The sequence below is a fragment of the Coregonus clupeaformis genome, chromosome 11 (genome assembly GCF_020615455.1).
Source record: "Coregonus clupeaformis isolate EN_2021a chromosome 11, ASM2061545v1, whole genome shotgun sequence".
Lineage (NCBI taxonomy): Eukaryota > Metazoa > Chordata > Actinopteri > Salmoniformes > Salmonidae > Coregonus > Coregonus clupeaformis.
In genome coordinates, this window is record NC_059202.1 from 28007685 (window position 1) to 28030204 (window position 22520).

The following is a 22520-nucleotide window of genomic DNA, read 5'->3' on the forward strand; positions in this document are numbered from 1 at the left end:
AGGAGGAGGAGGAGGAAGGGGGGGAGGAGTAGGAGGAGGAGGACGGAGTGAGCATGGGAATGGAGGATTACACAGGACAGTACAGTACAGGTATGGTATGTGTGTTCTCAGAAGATTATGTACAGGTGCAACAAAAGGAACAACATTTGCCAGGACAATCGTCCCTATCCGGCTCGAAGGAACATCGTTGTTGCAGGTGACATGTAGGGCATATCTAAGTCCTATTATTTTGGAAGGATTCATTAGAAGTTTAGCTGAACATTTGGCAACTGGGAATGTGATGGAGGGATCCCCTTATATTACCTCCTCCATGTCGTTGGGGAAGTGGACCTTGTGGAAGATCTGGGTGGAATTCTGCTGGATGGCATCAATCTCTACCTGGTGAGGAGGCAGCTTCCTGGGCTCCATCCTGATAGACAACACACATTACAGTACAACCACCCTAACCCCTAACCTCTAACCTCTAACCCCTAACCTCCACCTGGTGAAGAGGCAGCTTCCTGGGCTCCATCCTGATAGACAACACACATTACAGTACAACCACCCTAACCCCTAACCTCTAACCTCTACCTGGTCTGGAGTCAGCTTCCTGGGCTCCATCCTGATAGACAACACACATTACAGTACAACCACCCTAACCCCTAACCTCTAACCTCTAACCCCTAACCTCCACCTGGTCTGGAGGCAGCTCCTGTGCTCCATCATGAAGATGGAGGGGGTTTGGGTCAATAAAGGGTTTAGTTTATTTAGGAAAAACACTGAAGTTCAGATTCCAACAGAATATACAATATATATATACACCCCATACAGCGCCTTCAATATATACCCCATACAGCGCCTTCAATATATACCCCATACAGAGCCTTCAATATATACCCCATACAGAGCCTTCAATATATACCCCATACAGAGCCTTCAATATATACCCCATACAGCGCCTTCAATATATACCCCATACAGCGCCTTCAATATATACCCCATACAGCGCCTTCAATATATACCCCATACAGCGCCTTCAATATATACCCCATACAGCGCCTTCAATATATACCCCATACAGCGCCTTCAATATATACCCCATACAGCGCCTTCAATATATACCCCATACAGAGCCTTCAATATACACCCCATACAGAGCCTTCAATATATACCCCATACAGAGCCTTCAATATATACCCCATACAGCGCCTTCAATATATACCCCATACAGCGCCTTCAATATATACCCCATACAGAGCCTTCAATATATACCCCATACAGAGCCTTCAATATATACCCCATACAGCGCCTTCAATATATACCCCATACAGCGCCTTCAATATATACCCCTATACAGCGCCTTCAATATATACCCCATACAGAGCCTTCAATATATACCCCATACAGAGCCTTCAATATATACCCCATACAGCGCCTTCAATATACACCCCATACAAGCGCTCAATATACACCCCATACAGCGCCTTCAATATATACCCCATACAGCGCTTCAATATATACCCCATACAGCGCCTTCAATATATACCCATACAGAGCCTTCAATATATACCCCTATACAGCGCTCAATATATACCCCATACAGAGCCTTCAATATATACCCCATACAGCGCCTTCAATATATACCCCATACAGCGCCCTTCAATATATACCCCCATACAGCGCCTTCAATATATACCCCATACAGCGCCTTCAATATATACCCCATACAGCGCCTTCAATATATACCCATACAGCGCCTTCAATATATACCCCATACAGCGCCTTCAAATATACCCATACAGAGCCTTCAATATATACCCCATACAGAGCCTTCAATATATACCTCATACAGCGCTCAATATATACCCCTATACAGCGCCTTCAATATATACCCCATACAGCGCCCTTCAATATATACCCCATACAGCGCCCAATATATACCCATACAGCGCCTTCAATATATACCCATACAGAGCCTTCAATATACACCCCATACAGCGCCTTCAATATATACCCCATACAGCGCCTTCAATATATACCCCATACAGAGCCTTCAATATATACCCCATACAGCGCCTTCAATATACACCCCATACAGAGCCTTCAATATATACCCCATACAGAGCCTTCAATATATACCCCATACAGAGCCTTCAATATATACCCCATACAGCGCCTTCAATATATACCCCATACAGAGCCTTCAATATATACCCCATACAGCGCCTTCAATATATACCCCATACAGAGCCTTCAATATATACCCCATACAGAGCCTTCAATATATACCCCATACAGCGCCTTCAATATATACCCCATACAGCGCCTTCAATATATACCCCATACAGCGCCTTCAATATATACCCCATACAGCGCCTTCAGAAAGTATTCACACCCCTTGAACATTTCCACATTTAGTTGTGTTACAACGTGGGATAAAAAATAGATATAATTGTAAAAAAATAAAAAATAACAATCTACACAAAATACTCTAATGTCAAAGTGGATTTTTTCAAATAAAATGTGTTACTAAACAACAACACAAAAACGAATATATCTTTATTAAATAAGTATTCAACCCCATGAGTCAATACATGTTAGAATCACCTTTGGCAGCGAATACAACTGTGAGTCTTTCTGGGTAAGTGTCTAAGATCTTTGCACACCTGGAGTGGACAATATTTGCACAATATTTTCACAACTCTGTCAAGTTGGTTGCTGATAATAGATTTTCAAGCCAATTTTAAGTCACAACTGTAACTAGGCCACTCAGGAACATTCATTGTCGTCTTGGTAAGCAACTCCAGTGTAGATTTGGCCTTGTGTTTTAGGTTATTGTCCTGCTGAAAGGTGAATTTGTCTCCCAGTGTCTGTTGGAAAGCAGACTTGAACCAGGTTTTCCTCTAGGATTTTGCCTGTGCTTAGCTCTATTCCGTTTAATTTTATCCTAAAAAACTCCCCCTAGTCCTTGCCGATGACAAGCATACCCATAACATGATGCAGCCCCCACCATGCTTGAAAATATGAAGAGTGGTACTCAGTGATGTGTTGTGTTGGATTTGGACCAAACATAACGCCTCGTATTCAGAAAAGTTCATTTCTTAGCCAATTTCTTTGCAGTTTTACTTTAGTGCCTTATTGCAAACAGTGTGCATGGCAACTGAGTTAGGAAGGACGCATGTATCTTTGTAGTGACTGGGTGTATTGATACACCATCCAAAGTGTAGTTATTAACTTCACCATGCTCAAATGGAATGTCAATGTGTGCTTTATTTTTACCCATCTACCAATAGGTGCTCTTCTTTGCGAGGCATTGGAAAAAACGTCCCTGGTCTTTGTGGTTGAATCTGTGTTTAAAATTCACTGCTCGACTGAGGGACCTTACAGTCCACCGGGTCGTGGTACTGATCCAGTTTCTGCTGTTCTGCCTGTGGCTACGGAACCCTGACCTGTTCACCTGACCTGCACACAGGCGCACACAAAGTGAATCCATGCAACTTATTATGTGACTTGTTAAGCAAATGATTACTCCTGAACGTATTTAGGCTTACCATAACAAAGGGGTTGAATACTTACTGATTCAAGACATTTCAGCTTTTCATTTTTTATTAATTTGTAAAAATTTCTATAAACATAATTCCACTTTGACATTATGGAGTATTTTGTGTTGACCAGTAATACAAAATCAATTTAATCCATTTAGAATTCAGGCTGTAAAACAACAAAATGTGCAAAAAAGTCAAGCGGTGTGAATAGTTTCTGAAGGCGCTGTATATGTGCTGTCATCTATAGTTTATCCACATGTTATATCTCCCACCTCAGAGATCCCTGTAGGCGCTGTAGGCAGTCAGGGGCCAGGGTTTCACGCCGCCGGGACTCCAGGAAGCGCTGGGTGTGTTTGAGCAGCGACTGGCTTGGAGGGAAGAGACCACAACACAGCCACAGCAACTGCCAGCCCTGCTCCAAACTGAACCTGTTACAACAACAACATCATCATCATTACCATCATCATCATTACCATCATCATCACTACCATCATCACTACCATCATCACCATTACCATCATCATCATTACCATCATCATCACTACCATCATCACCATTACCATCATCATCATTACCATCATCATCATTACCATCATCATCACCATCATCATTACCATCATCATCATTACCATCATCACTACCATCATCACCATCACCATCATCATTACCATCATCATCATTACCATCATCATCATTACCATCATCACCAGAGATCACAGCACAGGCACAGTTGCTGCCAGCCCTGCTCCAATCTGAACCAGGGTTGGGTAGGTTACTTTCTAAATGTGATCAGTTAGTTACTAGTTACCTGTCCACAATTGTACTCAGTAATGTAATCTGACTACATTCAGTTACTTTTGTCTGCCACAGGACCAGTGCTTGAAGTGCTCATATTTTTTATATCATTATTAGGAGGTTTCAAGTTTCAAAGTATATACAGGCTCAGTGCCACTACCATAATTACAGTGTGCAGGGTTACTGGACTAATTGAGGTACAGGGTTGGGTAGGTTACATTCTAAATGTGATCAGTTAGTTACTAGTTACCTGTCCACAATTGTAAATCAATCAGATACATTTGTATGACTTTCCCCTTAAGAGGCATTAGAAGAAGACTAAAAGGATCCATCAAACGCATTTGTTGTGTCATCATAGTGGTCTCTGATTGGTGGTCATCATTTGGTGTGTCATCATAGTGGTCTCTGATTGGTGGTCATCATTTGTTGTGTCATCATAGTGGTCTCTGATTGGTGGTCATCATTTGGTGTGTCATCATAGTGGTCTCTGATTGGTGGTCATCATTTGGTGTGTCATCATAGTGGTCTCTGATTGGTGGTCATCATTTGTTGTGTCATCATAGTGGTCTCTGATTGGTGGTCATCATTTGTTGTGTCATCATAGTGGTCTCTGACTGCTGTTCAGACTCGCTCAGGTGGAACAAACTCCAGGGCTTGACATTCAGGTAAATTTGCCAGTGCCAACTGGAAGCTACTGGCCCGAATGAAAAAAAGACTGTCCCGTAGGCTTGGGACCTGGATACACTGGCCAGGGCCAAGATCTAACAGGATAGTGGATGATGCGTGCATAATTTAATATCCAATGATTTTATCTTTAATTTGCGGGCTGAGTAAGCTAGCCTATAGCCTATAATAACAACCTTCCCTCCATACACAAATAATTACATTTTAACTTGACAATATCATATTTACATTTGAAAATAAAACCTTTGCGCTCTGTGTTATTGTTAGAGATTTTGAACAGTCAGCAGGCTACAGTTGAATAAAATCAGTTTTATATTTTGCTTAATTCCGTTTTCCCCGTTTTGTTTATTCGGGTTTCTGAGTTTTCCTATATATTTTTTAAGGTTTTACTTTTACATTTACATTTACGTCATTTAGCAGACGCTTTTATCCAGAGCGACTTACAGTTAGTGAGTGCATACAATATATATATATATTTCTTTTCATACTGGCCCCCCGTGGGAATCGAACCCACAACCCCGGCTTTGCAAACGCCATGCTCTACCAACTGAGCTACATCCCTGCCGGCCATTCCCTCCCCTACCCTGGACGACGCTGGGCCGATTGTGCGCCGCCCCATGGGTCTCTCAAAAGCAACTTTTTTTTCCCAGAAGAAATACAACAATTGGATGTTCTAGTTGCCCTTTAATTCAACCTAGCATGAGACCATTGTGTTTGGCTACCGGTGTTTCTGTACTGTCCAATGCAGGCCTACAGTGTAGAGGGGCAAAACAAATGCCCTCCTCCATTGATACAAATCATGATATAATTCTACCAGGTAGGCCTACTTTGCAGTCACCATTTAATTGGGAACGTATTTTGGGAAAGACTTTAGAAATGTTTCATTCAAACAGCGCATGCTGACTGAACTGCGCATCACAGAGATTCAACCAAGACTTTGGACCAAAGTTTTCAACACCTGGTCTGCATGCTATTGTTGCCTTAGTTAGCATTTACTGGTAGATCTTAGTTTAAACGTCTTTCCTACATACAGTGCATTCGGAAAGTATTCAGACCCCTTGACTTTTTTTCACATTTTGTTTACGTTACAGCCTGGTACAGCAATGGTTTTGTTTTTTCTCATCAAACTACACACACACACACACACACACGAGTGAGTGAGTAGGTGTGTCCAAACTTTTGACTGGTACTGTATATATAGGCTAGATGATGATGATGATGAATGCATTGTTAAATAGGCCTACAGTGGATTGATGCGTGTTGAATATAATTACTATTGGAGTGTATAATTGTCATGGTGTTTACATCAAATGAAACGCCGCCCCAAAAAAACTAAGCGGAATATAGGCTACAGTTGCCAGCAGTAATCCTACCACGTAAGAGAAAGACACACTTCTTTTGAACCTAAAATAAAGAAAATCTAAATTTTATGAGTAGACCCTCCCGCAGTTGAGAGGCTTACGGTATTATAATAGCCTGCAGATGAACATTATAGCTCAATGCTATTTTTGAAGACGCAGGTGTCACACAGACGTTAGTCAGGCGTCGGTATCACGACATGTCAGTCAGACGTTAGTCAGGCGTCGGTATCACGACATGTCAGTCAGACGATAGTCAGGCGGTGGTATCACGACATGTCAGTCAGACGTTAGTCAGGCGGTGGTATCACGACATTTCAGTCAGACGTTAGTCAGGCGGTGGTATCACAACATGTCAGTCAGACTTTAGTCAGGCGGTGGTATCACGACATGTCAGTCAGACGTTAGTCAGGCGGTGGTATCACGACATGTCAGTCAGACTTTAGTCAGGCGTCGGTATCACGACATGTCAGTCAGACTTTAGTCAGGCGTCGGTATCACGACATGTCAGTCAGACGTTAGTCAGGCGGTGGTATCACGACATTTCAGTCAGACGTTAGTCAGGCGGTGGTATCACGACATGTCAGTCAGACGTTAGTCAGGTGGAGGTATCACGACATGTCAGTCAGACGTTAGTCAGGCGGTGGTATCACGACATTTCAGTCAGACGTTAGTCAGGCGGTGGTATCACGACATGTCAGTCAGACGTTAGTCAGGTGGAGGTATCACGACATGTCAGTCAGACGTTAGTCAGGCGGTGGTATCACGACATGTCAGTCAGACTTTAGTCAGGCGTCGGTATCACGACATGTCAGTCAGACGTTAGTCAGGCGGTGGTATCACGACATTTCAGTCAGACGTTAGTCAGGCGGTGGTATCACGACATGTCAGTCAGACGTTAGTCAGGTGGAGGTATCACGACATGTCAGTCAGACGTTAGTCAGGCGGTGGTATCACGACATGTCAGTCAGACGTTAGTCAGGTGGAGGTATCACGACATGTCAGTCAGACGTTAGTCAGGCGGTGGTATCACGACATGTCAGTCAGACGTTAGTCAGACGGTGGTATCACGACATGTCAGTCAGACGTTAGTCATGCGGTGGTATCACGACATGTCAGTCAGACGTTAGTCAGGCGGTGGTATCACGACATTTCAGTCAGACGTTAGTCAGACGGTGGTATCACGACATGTCAGTCAGACGTTAGTCAGACGGTGGTATCCGCGACATGTCAGTCAGACGTTAGTCGAGGCGGTGGTATCACGACATGTCAGTCAGATGTTAGTCAGGCGGTGGTATCACGACATGTCAGTCAGATGTTAGTCAGGCGGTGGTATCACGACATGTCAGTCAGATGTTAGTCAGGTGGAGGTATCACGACATGTCAGTCAGATGTTAGTCAGGCGGTGGTATCACGACATGTCAGTCAGACGTTAGTCAGGCGGTGGTATCACGACATGTCAGTCAGACGTTAGTCAGGCGGTGGTATCACGACATGTCAGTCAGACGTTAGTCAGGCGGTGGTATCACGACATGTCAGTCAGACGTTAGTCAGGCGGTGGTATCACGACATGTCAGTCAGACATTAGTCAGGCGGTGGTATCACGACATGTCAGTCAGACGTTAGTCAGGCGGTGGTATCACGACATGTCAGTCAGACGTTAGTCAGAAGGTGGTATCACGACATGTCAGTCAGACGTTAGTCAGAAGGTGGTATCACGACATTTCAGTCAGACGTTAGTCAGAAGGTGGTATCACGACATGTCAGTCAGACGTTAGTCAGGCGGTGGTATCACGACATTTCAGTCAGACGTTAGTCAGACGGTGGTATCACGACATGTCAGTCAGACGTTAGTCAGACGGTGGTATCACGACATGTCAGTCAGACGTTAGTCAGGCGGTGGTATCACGACATGTCAGTCAGATGTTAGTCAGGCGGTGGTATCACGACATGTCAGTCAGATGTTAGTCAGGCGGTGGTATCACGACATGTCAGTCAGACGTTAGTCAGGCGGTGGTATCACGACATGTCAGTCAGATGTTAGTCAGGCGGTGGTATCACGACATGTCAGTCAGATGTTAGTCAGGCGGTGGTATCACGACATGTCAGTCAGATGTTAGTCAGGCGGTGGTATCACGACATGTCAGTCAGATGTTAGTCAGGTGGAGGTATCACGACATGTCAGTCAGATGTTAGTCAGGCGGTGGTATCACGACATGTCAGTCAGATGTTAGTCAGGCGGTGGTATCACGACATGTCAGTCAGACTTTCAATGGTAGGCAACAGCAGCTCATTCGGCTCTTCAATCCCCGACAGATGATTCTGCTCAAGCTAGGCTGTGTGTGCGTGATAAATAATCTACTTAACGAACTAACAGTTTCGGGAATTCTTCCGTTTTTTCACCAATGATATAGGCTAGATTGAAAATAGCATTATTACAACAACAACAAATGAACTGGGCCAAGCGGGCCACTGACATGGGTGATTGACTGGCCCGGAGGGTTTCCAAAACTTCCCTGGGCCAGCGGGCAGCCCTGCATGTCCAGTTCTGAACCTTTTTTAAATGCTGAATTGAATGTCATTGAGAAAACAGAAAGGTGTCATAATGTATTTTTTCCGTAAACATCCTTTCTGAATGTTAAAGTGATCCAACAAATAATCATCTAATTTTTCAAAAGTATCTGTAATCTGATTACAATATATTTGCTGGTAAGGTAACTGATTACAGTAAAAAAAAAAAAAAAATGTTATCAAATGAAATGTAACTGTACATGTAATCAGTTACTCCAAACCTGGACGTTACAACATCATTGTTCGAAAATCAGCAAGACTACATTAGGAACATAGTATTCTTCTTCTTCTGTTGTGTAACATCTCATCTATGTATAGGGGTCACTGCCAATGCTCTTTCCTCCGCTGCTGTTTCAAACATCTTTCCAAAAGAGGTCATTCTACCTTGTATTTAGATCACAGTCAAAAAGTCAAATGTGATGAGCAGTTCAATCACTCATGATTTACACGTATTAACCCTAGTCCTGGACTGAAATTGAGCTTTTTAGTCAATGCTGAATCTAATCTTCGTCTGGGAAACTGGCCCTAAAAGCCTACCTGTTGTTTTTGCTGGGAAACAGGCCCTAAAAGCCTACCTGTTGTTGTTGTTGCTGGGAAACAGGCCCTAAAAGCCTACCTGTTGTTGTTGCTGGTCATTTGTTTCATGATCTGACAGTAGATCTCGTCTCTCAGGGCCTCGTCCTTGGTGGCTGGGCCAAAGATCTGGTCTGTCAGCTCAACAGGACTCTGTATCTGCTTGGTGGGGTAGTCCCCCATGTACTTCAGGATAGGTATACACAGGTCAAGGAAAGGTAGGAACACATCTATGAAAAGAGTATTAAAACCCTCAGGATAGGTAAATGACGGGCAAGAAAAGGAACTGAAACATCTCTGAAAACAGTCTGTAAAATACTGTGCATGCCAATCCGGCCCACCATCCAACCACGAGAGAAGAGGTGAGTCTGTGATCCAACCACGAGAGAAGAGGTGAGTCTGTGATCCAACCACGAGAGGAGAGGTGAGTCTGTGATCCAACCACGAGAGAAGAGGTGAGTCTGTGATCCAACCACGAGAGAAGAGGTGAGTCTGTGATCCAACCACGAGAGAAGAGGTGAGTCTGTGATCCAACCACGAGAGGAGAGGTGAGTCTGTGATCCAACCACGAGAGAAGAGGTGAGTCTGTGATCCAACCACGAGAGAAGAGGTGAGTCTGTGATCCAACCACGAGAGGAGAGGTGAGTCTGTGATCCAACCACGAGAGAAGAGGTGAGTCTGTGATCCAACCACGAGAGAAGAGGTGAGTCTGTGATCCAACCACGAGAGAAGAGGTGAGTCTGTGATCCAACCACGAGAGGAGAGGTGAGTCTGTGATCCAACCACGAGAGGAGAGGTGAGTCTGTGATCCAACCACGAGAGGAGAGGTGAGTCTGTGCTCATCAACCTTTAAGGATATGGAACCAACCGTGATAACAAAGGTGCTCATGAAGAAATGTATTCCTCTTATCCAGACAAACTGGTTTGCTCTTATCCCATATCTTTTCATGTTCAGTCTGCTGTACTGTTCCTGAAACCTTGGTTTGAACAGAAAACGAGGTAGTGACAGCACTTTCTTTTCTCAGTAAGGATATCAGTGAAGGCCAGAGTAAGTCGCTCTGGATCAGAGTGCTAAATGACTATAATGTAATGTTGATGTGATTCCAAAGATGCTCTTGAAGATAATGTTGAAGTAAGTAGTAGGTAGTAAATCACTTATTAAAGGATATCAGTGAAGGCCAGGCAGGCCCGATGGCTGAGCTCAGAGTTCCCCACTAGCCTCTTAAGAAGGGGCTGTTTGATTGGCTCCCTGGAGTTGGTCCACAGCCTCTCAGGGGCCACGTTCTTAGAGATCACCTGACGGTTCACATCCTTGATGGGCTGCCTGGAGGGACAGACAGAACCACAGAACTTTTAGGAGCTGTTAAAATTACGATGTTTTCCAATATACATTACGTGTTAGTTATATACCCTATACAGTAGATCTATATGAACATATCTATATTCTATACCATATAGATCTATATGGACATATCTACATTCTATACCATATAGATCTATATGGACATATCTACATTCTATACCATATAGATATAAGCGCATATCTACATTCTATACCATATACAGTACCAGTCAAAAGTTTGGACACACCTACTCATTCAAGGGTTTTTCTCTATTTTTACTATTTTCTACATTGTAGAATAATAGGCAAGACATCAAAACTATGAAATAACTGTTACCTGAAGTACTCGTAGGAGAACTCTTACCTGAAGTACTCGTAGGAGAACTCTTACCTGAAGTACTGGTAGGAGAACTCTTACCTGAAGTACTCGTAGGAGAACTCTTACCTGAAGTACTCGTAGGAGAACTCTTACCTGAAGTACTCGTAGGAGAACTCTTACCTGAAGTACTCATAGGAGAACTCTTTGAGGGACACGGGGGCCACTCTCTCCACAGTGCCTGTCTCCTTCTGATTGGCTGCCATGATACTCTTCCTCTGGTCAGGTGACAGATTCAGAAGACTCTGTAAAGCAGTTGAGTCATTTAGCAGACGCTCTTATCTAGCCCCACTTACAGTCAACGTATTCAACCAGAGAAGGTAGAACAACCACCGATAACAATCATTGCTAGTAAAACCTTGAAACTAGCCACCAATCAGAGCTAGTGAGGAAAGGATTGATGTGTAAGGGATACACACTCCCTGAGTTCCTAGAAACCTTTATTCACTTCAGAAACATAAGGACATGTGTTCATAGCATGGCTTCATTGGTGGGTTTAGTGAGAGTGGGCAGGACTATGTGTTCATACCATGACTTCATTGTTGGGTTTAGTGAGAGTGGGCAGGACTATGTGTTCATACCATGACTTCATTGGTGGGTTTGGTGAGAGTGGGCAGGACCAGGACAGCGTCGGTGGGTACCGCCCCCGTCTTGCTGGTGCGTTCGTTCTTGCCCTTGATCCAGCCGCGGCCGACAGTCAGCTCATCGTCTTTAATGAGGACTATCAGCTCTCCTTTCTTAAAGCTCAGGAACATAGGGTCGTCTAGAGAGAGAGAGAGACAGACAGAGAGAGAGGGGGAGAGAGAGAGAGGGGGGGGAAAGAGAGACAGAGAGAGACAGAGACAGAGACGGGGGGGTGAGGGAGAGACAGAGAGAGAGAGAGAGAGAGAGAGAGAGAGAGAGAGAGAGAGAGAGAGACTAATGAATACAGCTGACATACTACTCTTTTCAGTATACTTTAAAATATATATATACGGTATATATATATATATATGTACAACTTGATTAAAGTTTGCAAAAGAAAAGTAACGTCTCTAAATCATTTGTTGGGTGTTGTGTCTGACTAACCTTGGTTGACCTCCTGCAGTGCCACGGCGTACTGGGAGCGTTCCCTCAGTCCTCCCAGGAACAGATGCACCAGCTCCGCTATGTTCCCAGCCATCGCTGCATTCAGAGAGAAGTCTCCCTTCAGAGTCAGGAGACTCACAGACTGGCCAAACGCCTTGCCCTCCCTGGGGGAAGGAGAGGAATCAATACCACAAGACAGATCACGGATGGTCAGTCCTTGCATCCATAGCTCTGTCTAGGAATTTGTGAGTGGTAAAATGTCTCCAGCCCTATGCTGCAGCTGTTTAACCAAAAAGTGGTGGGGTGCCAGCTTTGTTGTTGTCTGAATTGCAGATCGCCCCTTTCAGTCCCACTAAACTCCATGCTCCCAACCACTGTGCACGCCTGTAACTATGACCTTTGACCTATCTTCCTGTACCTCATGGTGTTGACCCCAGTGACCTCTGGGTAGGAGAGCTGCAGCAGTCTCCTCTCCTTCTCATCCAGGAAGGTGATGCCTGTCCAGTTGATCGCCACAATGAACTGGTTTTTAGGCAGCGCAGGACCTGGGAATATGCATCAGTGGGTAAACAGCACAATAAACAGAATGGTTACATCCCAAATGGCACCCTATTCCCTATATAGTGCACTACTTTTGACCAGAGCCCTATGGTATAACCAATATGGTTACGTCCCAAATTGCACCCTATTCCCTATGTAGTGCACTATTTTTTTACCCAGGGTCCATAGGGATACAGCAGCTCTGCAATGGACCCATAGAGCTCTGGTCAAAAGTAGTGCACTACATAGGGAAAAGGGTGCCATTTGGGACACATCCTAAATGTGTAAACTACTGTACACGTTTTGACCTCTAGGGGGAAACTAAAGCATGACCTTTACTTTGGCTCTGCTGTGACCTGTGGCTACAGGGAGTGGTGGAACACACAGGTGACGGTAAACCCTATGTCATAATCCCACAGAAATCAGAGATTCTACATACCGTACGGTCGTAGCTATATAAACAGAAATCAGAGATTCTACATACCGTACGGTCGTAGCTATATAAACAGAAATCAGAGATTCTACATACGAATGCAGTCGTAGCTATATAAACAGAAATCAGAGATTCTACATACGAGTGCAGTCGTAGCTATATAAACAGAAATCAGAGATTCTACATACGGTGCACGGTCGTAGCTATATAAACAGAAATCAGAGATTCTACATACCGTAGCAGTCGTAGCTATATAAACAGAAATCAGAGATTCTACATACGGTACGGTCGTAGCTATATAAACAGAAATCAGAGATTCTCCATACCGTACGGTCGTAGCTATATAAACAGAAATCAGAGATTATACATACTGTACGGTCGTAGCTATATAAACAGAAATCAGAGATTCTACATACCGTACGGTCGTAGCTATATAAACAGAAATCAGAGATTCTACATACAGTCGGTCGTAGCTATATAAACAGAAATCAGAGATTCTCCATACCGTACGGTCGTAGCTATATAAACAGAAATCAGAGATTATACATACTGTACGGTCGTAGCTATATAAACAGAAATCAGAGATTCTGCATACCGTACGGTCGTAGCTATATAAACAGAAATCAGAGATTCTACATACCGTACGGTCGTAGCTATATAAACAGAAATCAGAGATTCTACATACGGTACGGTCGTAGCTATATAAACAGAAATCAGAGATTCTCCATACCGTACGGTCGTAGCTATATAAACAGAAATCAGAGATTCTACATACGGTACGGTCGTAGCTATATAAACAGAAATCAGAGATTCTCCATACCGTACGGTCGTAGCTATATAAACAGAAATCAGAGATTCTACATACCGTACGGTCGTAGCTATATAAACAGAAATCAGAGATTCTACATACCGTACGGTCGTAGCTATATAAACAGAAATCAGAGATTCTACATACCGTAGCAGTCGTAGCTATATAAACAGAAATCAGAGATTCTCCATACCGTACGGTCGTAGCTATATAAACAGAAATCAGAGATTCTACATACGGTACGGTCGTAGCTATATAAACAGAAATCAGAGATTCTACATACGGTACGGTCGTAGCTATATAAACAGAAATCAGAGATTCTACATACCGTAGCAGTCGTAGCTATATAAACAGAAATCAGAGATTCTACATACGGTACGGTCGTAGCTATATAAACAGAAATCAGAGATTCTCCACACCGTACGGTCGTAGCTATATAAACAGAAATCAGAGATTATACATACTGTACGGTCGTAGCTATATAAACAGAAATCAGAGATTCTACATACCGTACGGTCGTAGCTATATAAACAGAAATCAGAGATTCTACATACGGTACGGTCGTAGCTATATAAACAGAAATCAGAGATTCTCCATACCGTACGGTCGTAGCTATATAAACAGAAATCAGAGATTATACATACTGTACGGTCGTAGCTATATAAACAGAAATCAGAGATTCTGCATACCGAATGCGGTCGTAGCTATATAAACAGAAATCAGAGATTCTACATACCGTACGGTCGTAGCTATATAAACAGAAATCAGAGATTCTACATACGGTACGGTCGTAGCTATATAAACAGAAATCAGAGATTCTCCATACCGTACGGTCGTAGCTATATAAACAGAAATCAGAGATTCTACATACGGTACGTCGTAGCTATATAAACAGAAATCAGAGATTCTACATACCGTACGGTCGTAGCTATATAAACAGAAATCAGAGATTCTCCATACCGTACGGTCGTAGCTATATAAACAGAAATCAGAGATTCTACATACGGTAGCAGTCGTAGCTATATAAACAGAAATCAGAGATTCTACATACCGTACGGTCGTAGCTATATAAACAGAAATCAGAGATTCTACATACCGTACGGTCGTAGCTATATAAACAGAAATCAGAGATTCTACATACGGTACGGTCGTAGCTATATAAACAGAAATCAGAGATTCTCCATACCGTACGGTCGTAGCTATATAAACAGAAATCAGAGATTCTACATACGGTGCGCGTCGTAGCTATATAAACAGAAATCAGAGATTCTACATACAGATGCGGTCGTAGCTATATAAACAGAAATCAGAGATTCTACATACCGATACGGTCGTAGCTATATAAACAGAAATCAGAGATTCTCCATACCGTACGGTCGTAGCTATATAAACAGAAATCAGAGATTCTACATACCGTAGCAGTCGTAGCTATATAAACAGAAATCAGAGATTCTACATACGGTACGGTCGTAGCTATATAAACAGAAATCAGAGATTCTCCATACCGTACGGTCGTAGCTATATAAACAGAAATCAGAGATTCTACATACCGTAGCAGTCGTAGCTATATAAACAGAAATCAGAGATTCTACATACGGCACGGTCGTAGCTATATAAACAGAAATCAGAGATTCTCCATACCGTACGGTCGTAGCTATATAAACAGAAATCAGAGATTCTACATACCGTACGGTCATAGCTATATAAACAGAAATCAGAGATTCTACATACCGTACGGTCGTAGCTATATAAACAGAAATCAGAGATTCTACATACCGTACGGTCGTAGCTATATAAACAGAAATCAGAGATTCTACATACGGTACGGTCGTAGCTATATAAACAGAAATCAGAGATTCTACATACCGTACGGTCGTAGCTATATAAACAGAAATCAGAGATTCTACATACCGTACGGTCGTAGCTATATAAACAGAAATCAGAGATTCTACATACCGTAGCAGTCGTAGCTATATAAACAGAAATCAGAGATTCTACATACCGTACGGTCGTAGCTATATAAACAGAAATCAGAGATTCTACATACGGTACGGTCGTAGCTATATAAACAGAAATCAGAAATTCTACATACCGTACGGTCGTAGCTATATAAACAGAAATCAGAGATTCTACATACCGTACGGTCGTAGCTATATAAACAGAAATCAGAGATTCTACATACCGTACGGTCGTAGCTATATAAACAGAAATCAGAGATTCTACATACCGTACGGTCGTAGCTATATAAACAGAAATCAGAGATTCTACATACCGTACGGTCGTAGCTATATAAACAGAAATCAGAGATTCTACATACCGTAGCAGTCGTAGCTATATAAACAGAAATCAGATATTCTGCATACCGTACGGTCGTAGCTATATAAACAGAAATCAGAGATTCTACATACCGTACGGTCGTAGCTATATAAACAGAAATCAGAGATTCTACATACCGTACGGTCGTAGCTATATAAACAGAAATCAGAGATTCTACATACCGTAGCAGTCGTAGCTATATAAACATAAATCAGAGATTCTACATACCGTACGGTCGTAGCTATATAAACAGAAATCAGAGATTCTACATACGGTACGGTCGTAGCTATAAAAACAGAAATCAGAGATTCTACATACCGTACGGTCGTAGCTATATAAACATAAATCAGAGATTCTACATACCGTACGGTCGTAGCTATATAAACAGAAATCAGAGATTCTACATACGGTACGGTCGTAGCTATATAAACAGAAATCAGATATTCTGCATACCGTACGGTCGTAGCTATATAAACAGAAATCAGAGATTCTACATACCGTACGGTCGTAGCTATATAAACAGAAATCAGATATTCTGCATACCGTACGGTCGTAGCTATATAAACAGAAATCAGAGATTCTACATACCGTACGGTCGTAGCTATATAAACAGAAATCAGAGATTCTGCATACCGTACGGTCGTAGCTATATAAACAGAAATCAGATATTCTACATACCGTACGGTCGTAGCTATATAAACAGAAATCAGAGATTCTACATACGGTACGGTCGTAGCTATATAAACAGAAATCAGAGATTCTACATACCGTACGGTCGTAGCTATATAAACAGAAATCAGAGATTCTACATACTGTAGCAGTCTTCACATAGAAGAGATGATACTATACTGCACTAACGGATCAGCAAGTTACTGCAGTTTTATGAGGAAAGTGAGATTGTATTGGAAAACTATGTGTGTTCCAAATGGCACCCTATTTCCTATATATTTTCCCCTATGGGCCCCGGTCAAAAGTAGTGCAATATTTAGGGAGTAGGGTGCTATTTGGGACTTGGTCATTGTGTTTACCTGAGAACCTGGCGGCCTCGAAGAACCGTGAGAAGAACATAGGCCACTTCTGGCGTGCGTAGTCTACCACCTCAGCCTTCACATCTGCTGCTTTCTGCCTGGAGTTGACATACGGACCCTGGTATATGGCAGACAGAGCAACATTAGACAGCACACAGTCGAGAAGGAAACTATACTATTCATCCATACAGCTGTCTCTATGACCAGCAGGGACTTCAGGCCTGTTAATAATACAGCTGTCTCTATGACCAGCAGAGACTTTAGGCCTGTTAATAATACAGCTGTCTCTATGACCAGCAGAGACTTCAGGCCTGTTAATAATACAGCTGTCTCTATGACCAGCAGGGACTTCAGGCCTGTTAATAATACAGCTGTCTCTATGACCAGCAGGGACTTCAGGCCTGTTAATAATACAGCTGTCTCTATGACCAGCAGAGACTTCAGGCCTGTTAATAATACAGCTGTCTCTATGACCAGCAGGGACTTCAGGCCTGTTAATAATACAGCTGTCTCTATGACCAGCAGGGACTTCAGGCCTGTTAATAATACAGCTGTCTCTATTACCAGCAGAGACTTCAGGCCTGTTAATAATACAGCTGTCTCTATGACCAGCAGAGACTTCAGGCCTGTTAATAATACAGCTGTCTCTATGACCAGCAGAGACTTCAGGCCTGTTAATAATACAGCTGTCTCTATGACCAGCAGAGACTTCAGGCCTGTTAATAATACAGCTGTCTCTATGACCAGCAGAGACTTCAGGCCTGTTAATAATACAGCTGTCTCTATGACCAGCAGAGACTTCAGGCCTGTTAATAATACAGCTGTCTCTATGACCAGCAGAGACTTCAGGACTGTTAATAATACAGCTGTCTCTATGACCAGCAGAGACTTCAGGCCTGTTAATAATACAGCTGTCTCTATGACCAGCAGAGACTTCACGACTGTTAATAATACAGCTGTCTCTATGACCAGCAGGGACTTCAGGCCTGTTAATAATACAGCTGTCTCTATGACCAGCAGGGACTTCAGGCCTGTTAATAATACAGCTGTCTCTATGACCAGCAGAGACTTCAGGCCTGTTAATAAGTAATATTCAGGGTTTGAGTAATTTCATTTCAATTAAACCCATTTTATGAGGAACATTCAAACTGGAATTTCAGTTCACTTGCTGAATTGACTGAATTGAAATGGAATTCCCCACAACCCCTTTAATGAGTGATCTAACTCATGTTTGTATTTGCTGTCCACATTTTTAAATTGTTAAATAAACTCAAATGAATCAGTCAACTCACCTGAGCATGGGCAGCGCTGACCATCTGTAACCATTGGTCCTGAGACTTGGCCTCCAGAAGAGAGGAGTTGATGCAGTCCTGAACTACAGTCTTAGCGTTGTCAAGACTACAGTCTGATCCATACTGGATGTAGAAGTGTTTGGCTGACAGCTGGACTATGTCATCCTGGACAGAATGGAGATTAGAAGAGACATTAGTTCAAGTTTAAGTAAAAAACTTTATTACCCATTTTTTTGTTAGAAGTAGGAATTTTCGTCTTTCGGCTTTAGGAAGATATCAGTTGGAATTTGTCTTCGGCCTTACATGCTGACTAGACCAGGCGCGTGCGTGCGTCATTGTTGCACGCATGTTGATTTTGTCCACCCACACCAGACGCGATCAGGACACGCAGGTTGAAATATCAAAACGAACTCTGAACCAACTATATTAATTTGGGGACAGGTCGAAAAGCATTAAACATTCATGGCAATTTAGCTAGCTAGCTTGCTGTTGATAACTAATTTATCCTGGGATATAAACATTGGGTTGTTATTTTACCTGAAATGCACAAGAGTCCTCTACTCCGACAATTAATCCACAGATAAAAGGATAAACCGAGTTAGTTTCTAGTAATCTCTCCTCCTTCAGGCTTCTTCTTCTTTGGACTTTATATTGCGGTTGGCAACCAACTTTAAGGTGCATTACCACCACCAACTGGACCGGAGTGTGGACCGCAGTTAATCTTTCAATCACCCACGTGGGAATATGCTCCTAAAAAACCAATGAGGAGGCGGGACTTGCAGCGCGTCAAGCGTCACAAATAGAACAAAGTTCTATTTTAGCACCTGGCTACGCAGACGCTCGTTGACAAGCAGTTTGGATGCAATGATTGAATAACATGTATGTGTTGTCAGAATGTTAGGAAGACATCCGTAGGAATTTGTCTTCGGCTTTAGGAAGACATCCGTAGGAATTTGTCTTCGGCTTTAGGAAGACATCCGTAGGAATTTGTCTTCGGCTTTAGGAAGACATCCGTAGGAATTTGTCTTCGGCTTTAGGAAGACATCCGTAGGAATTTGTCTTCGTTTTAGGAAGACATCAGTAGAAAGATATCAGTAGGCAATAAAATGATAAAATATAACAGTAACAAAGAGCGATTGTGTCAAAACGATTCATTTAAAATGTAATGCCTTGTGAAATGGTTTGTTTTGACTGTACAAATAATGTAGATCACAGTACAAATCCCTTAAAGGGGCAATCTGCAGTTGCTACATACATTTTTGGACTTATAAATTAATGATATGTTCCCATTGATTCTTGAAGAATATAACTTATAAATGCGTCATGAGCTTAGTTCAACTGTCGTACCCCGTCAGAACCCCAAATATAAGCTTGTTTTATTTACTCCAATGTTGGTCAACAATGGAAATGTAAATAAACACTGTATATCCTCAAAACATGGTTAAAACTATCATGTTGATATCATGGATGGTCAGTCCTTGAATTTGAGAGTGGTTACATTTCTACAGCCCCATTCCCTCAGTTTTTTTTACTGAAACAGTGGAGGACGGTTTGTTATTGTTTCAACTGCGGATTCCCCCTTTACATTTACATTACATTTTAGTAATTTAGCAGACGCTCTTATCCAGAGCGACTTACAGTTAGTGAGTGCATAGATTATAAATTTTTTCATACTGGTCCCCCGTGGGAAACGAACCCACATGCTCTACCAACTGAGCTACAGGGGACTTTAAAGTGGTCTTTCGAGCCAGATATGACCCAGCAACCTTACAGTAGTTATAGCCTGCGTCCCAAATAGCACCCTATTCCCTTTATAGAGCCCCATAGCCTTGGTCAAAAGTGAAAAGTGACGTAGATCACTTTACCTCAAGACTGACTTTAGTGCAGGGTGAGGTTGTCCCTAGACGTTGATCTTGGGGTCAGTTTCAGTATTCCCCCCGCTAATCCACCCCAATGGTGGAACAAGCTCCCTCACGACGCCAGGACAGCGGAGTCACTCACCACCTTCCGGAGACACTTGAAACCCCACCTCTTTAAGGAATACCTGGGATAGGATAAAGTAATCCTTCTACCCCCCCCTTTACTCCAACCCCCCCCCCCAAAAAAAAAATAATAATAATAATAATAATAATAATTTTAAAATAAAAAATAACATTGTAAAGTGGTTATCCCACTGGCTATAGGGTGAATGCACCAATTTGTAAGTCGCTCTGGATAAGAGCGTCTGCTAAATGACGTAAATGTAAATGTAATTGTGAGGGTTAGTATTGGGGTAGGGGAAACTGGTCCTAGATCTGTGCCTAGAGGAAACTTCACCCCAGATCAAGTGACAGAGCCACCCCACATAGCACATTACCATCACCTTGTCACACTGGTACTCTCCGAAGCGTAGCCCCCTGATGACCTGTCTGTAGATGAGGTCTGTGCTGACGGAGTCCTCTTTGCAGTCGTGCCACGGGGTGAAGATCTCCTTCCTGTAGTAGAGCCGCCAGGGGGCGTGCTGCTCCTGTCCACCCTTTCGCTTCACTTCCTGTTCGCACTGGGAGATGGCGTCCATCACGTGCTCCTGTCCGCTGCCCAGCGACCACACCTGGAGCGGAGAGGGGCCAAGAGAAAATTAATATTTTGGACACTGAAGTTTTAGCCTTCTCTAGCAACTGAAATTTGGACACTGACTGTAGGCCTATAACTCTCACATGTCGTCTAATAAGATAGTATTTCTTGCTGTAAAATTATACACCAAATGTTAATTTTGTCTAGGGAACAGGAGTGGAGAAATATGATTGATGTCTTTCGGCATCTTGAGAGAATGGAATGAACGGTTAGGGACCATGCAAACATGCTGTCTTTGTCAGCGACGTAAAAGCTGACAGTAGGCTATTTCAACCACATAAAACTGACATGTTCTCAGAATCTTGTTGGATTGTTTTCACAGCTTCTCATTTTCTTGAAACTGGTCAAACTGATGTCATTTAGACATTTTCCAAGGAAAATCTTTCCGCTGTTTTAGAGTTAGGCTATTGCATTTTCTCCCCGGTCCCTACACGTCCTTGCTCTGCGAGCAGAAATGGAAGAGAAAACTTTACAGATGTCAACTAGATTAGGCTTATTATTGATGCATTCATTCTATCGATTAAATACATTGTTCTGGTGAGCACCGCTTTTATTAGTCTTCTAGGGCAACAAATAATGACAGAAGAGAAACTGCACGTCGGCCTATCTATTGGTCTATTGGTTGGCTAGCCTACCAATGTTGAAAATTTAATGCAGAAAAATATCTAAAATAGGAAACCTGAGTAGGCAGAGAGGACTAGCTGGGGCTGTCGTGGACAGCAGTGGACACGTCAATCACTTCAGGCTACTACACTCTTGGTGTTTTCATTTAATAGATGTTTCTTTTTAATTCATCAAATGGCGGGACGTTCACTGCCTTAGATGCTCATTATAGATCGAATGTGCGCATGTAGCCTACTTTCTGAAGTGATTTGTTTGACAATCAGATGAAAACACGCCACATTAAAAAGTAATACATTTTTTCAGTTAAATGTCTATACTATTCTAGCCATTAAACATCTGGACTATTCAGTGTGATGTTTCTACACCTCATCTGGACTATTCAGTGTGATGTTTCTACACCTCATCTGGACTATTCAGTGTGATGTTTCTACACCTCATCTGGACTATTCAGTGTGATGTTTCTACACCTCATCTGGACTATTCAGTGTGATGTTTCTACACCTCATCTGGACTATTCAGTGTGATGTTTCTACACCTCATCTGGACTATTCAGTGTGATGTTTCTACACCTCATC

General features: G+C 42.7%; 1 protein-coding gene across 1 annotated transcript in view; it reads right to left on the reverse strand.

Annotated features, from left to right (window-relative positions):
* Window positions 1-22520, reverse strand: part of LOC121537627 (unconventional myosin-VIIa) — a 104087-nt gene that overhangs the window by 13907 nt on the left and 67660 nt on the right. Inside the window, exons 31-41 of the mRNA XM_041845211.2 lie at window positions 21071-21298; window positions 18709-18873; window positions 17417-17534; window positions 12710-12836; window positions 12292-12455; window positions 11805-11986; window positions 11347-11468; window positions 10675-10829; window positions 9549-9702; window positions 3797-3952; window positions 304-409 (exon numbers count right to left, since the gene is read on the reverse strand). Of these exons, the coding sequence (XP_041701145.1) occupies window positions 304-409; window positions 3797-3952; window positions 9549-9702; window positions 10675-10829; window positions 11347-11468; window positions 11805-11986; window positions 12292-12455; window positions 12710-12836; window positions 17417-17534; window positions 18709-18873; window positions 21071-21298 (1677 nt within the window). The remainder of the gene's footprint in view (window positions 1-303; window positions 410-3796; window positions 3953-9548; window positions 9703-10674; window positions 10830-11346; window positions 11469-11804; window positions 11987-12291; window positions 12456-12709; window positions 12837-17416; window positions 17535-18708; window positions 18874-21070; window positions 21299-22520) is intronic.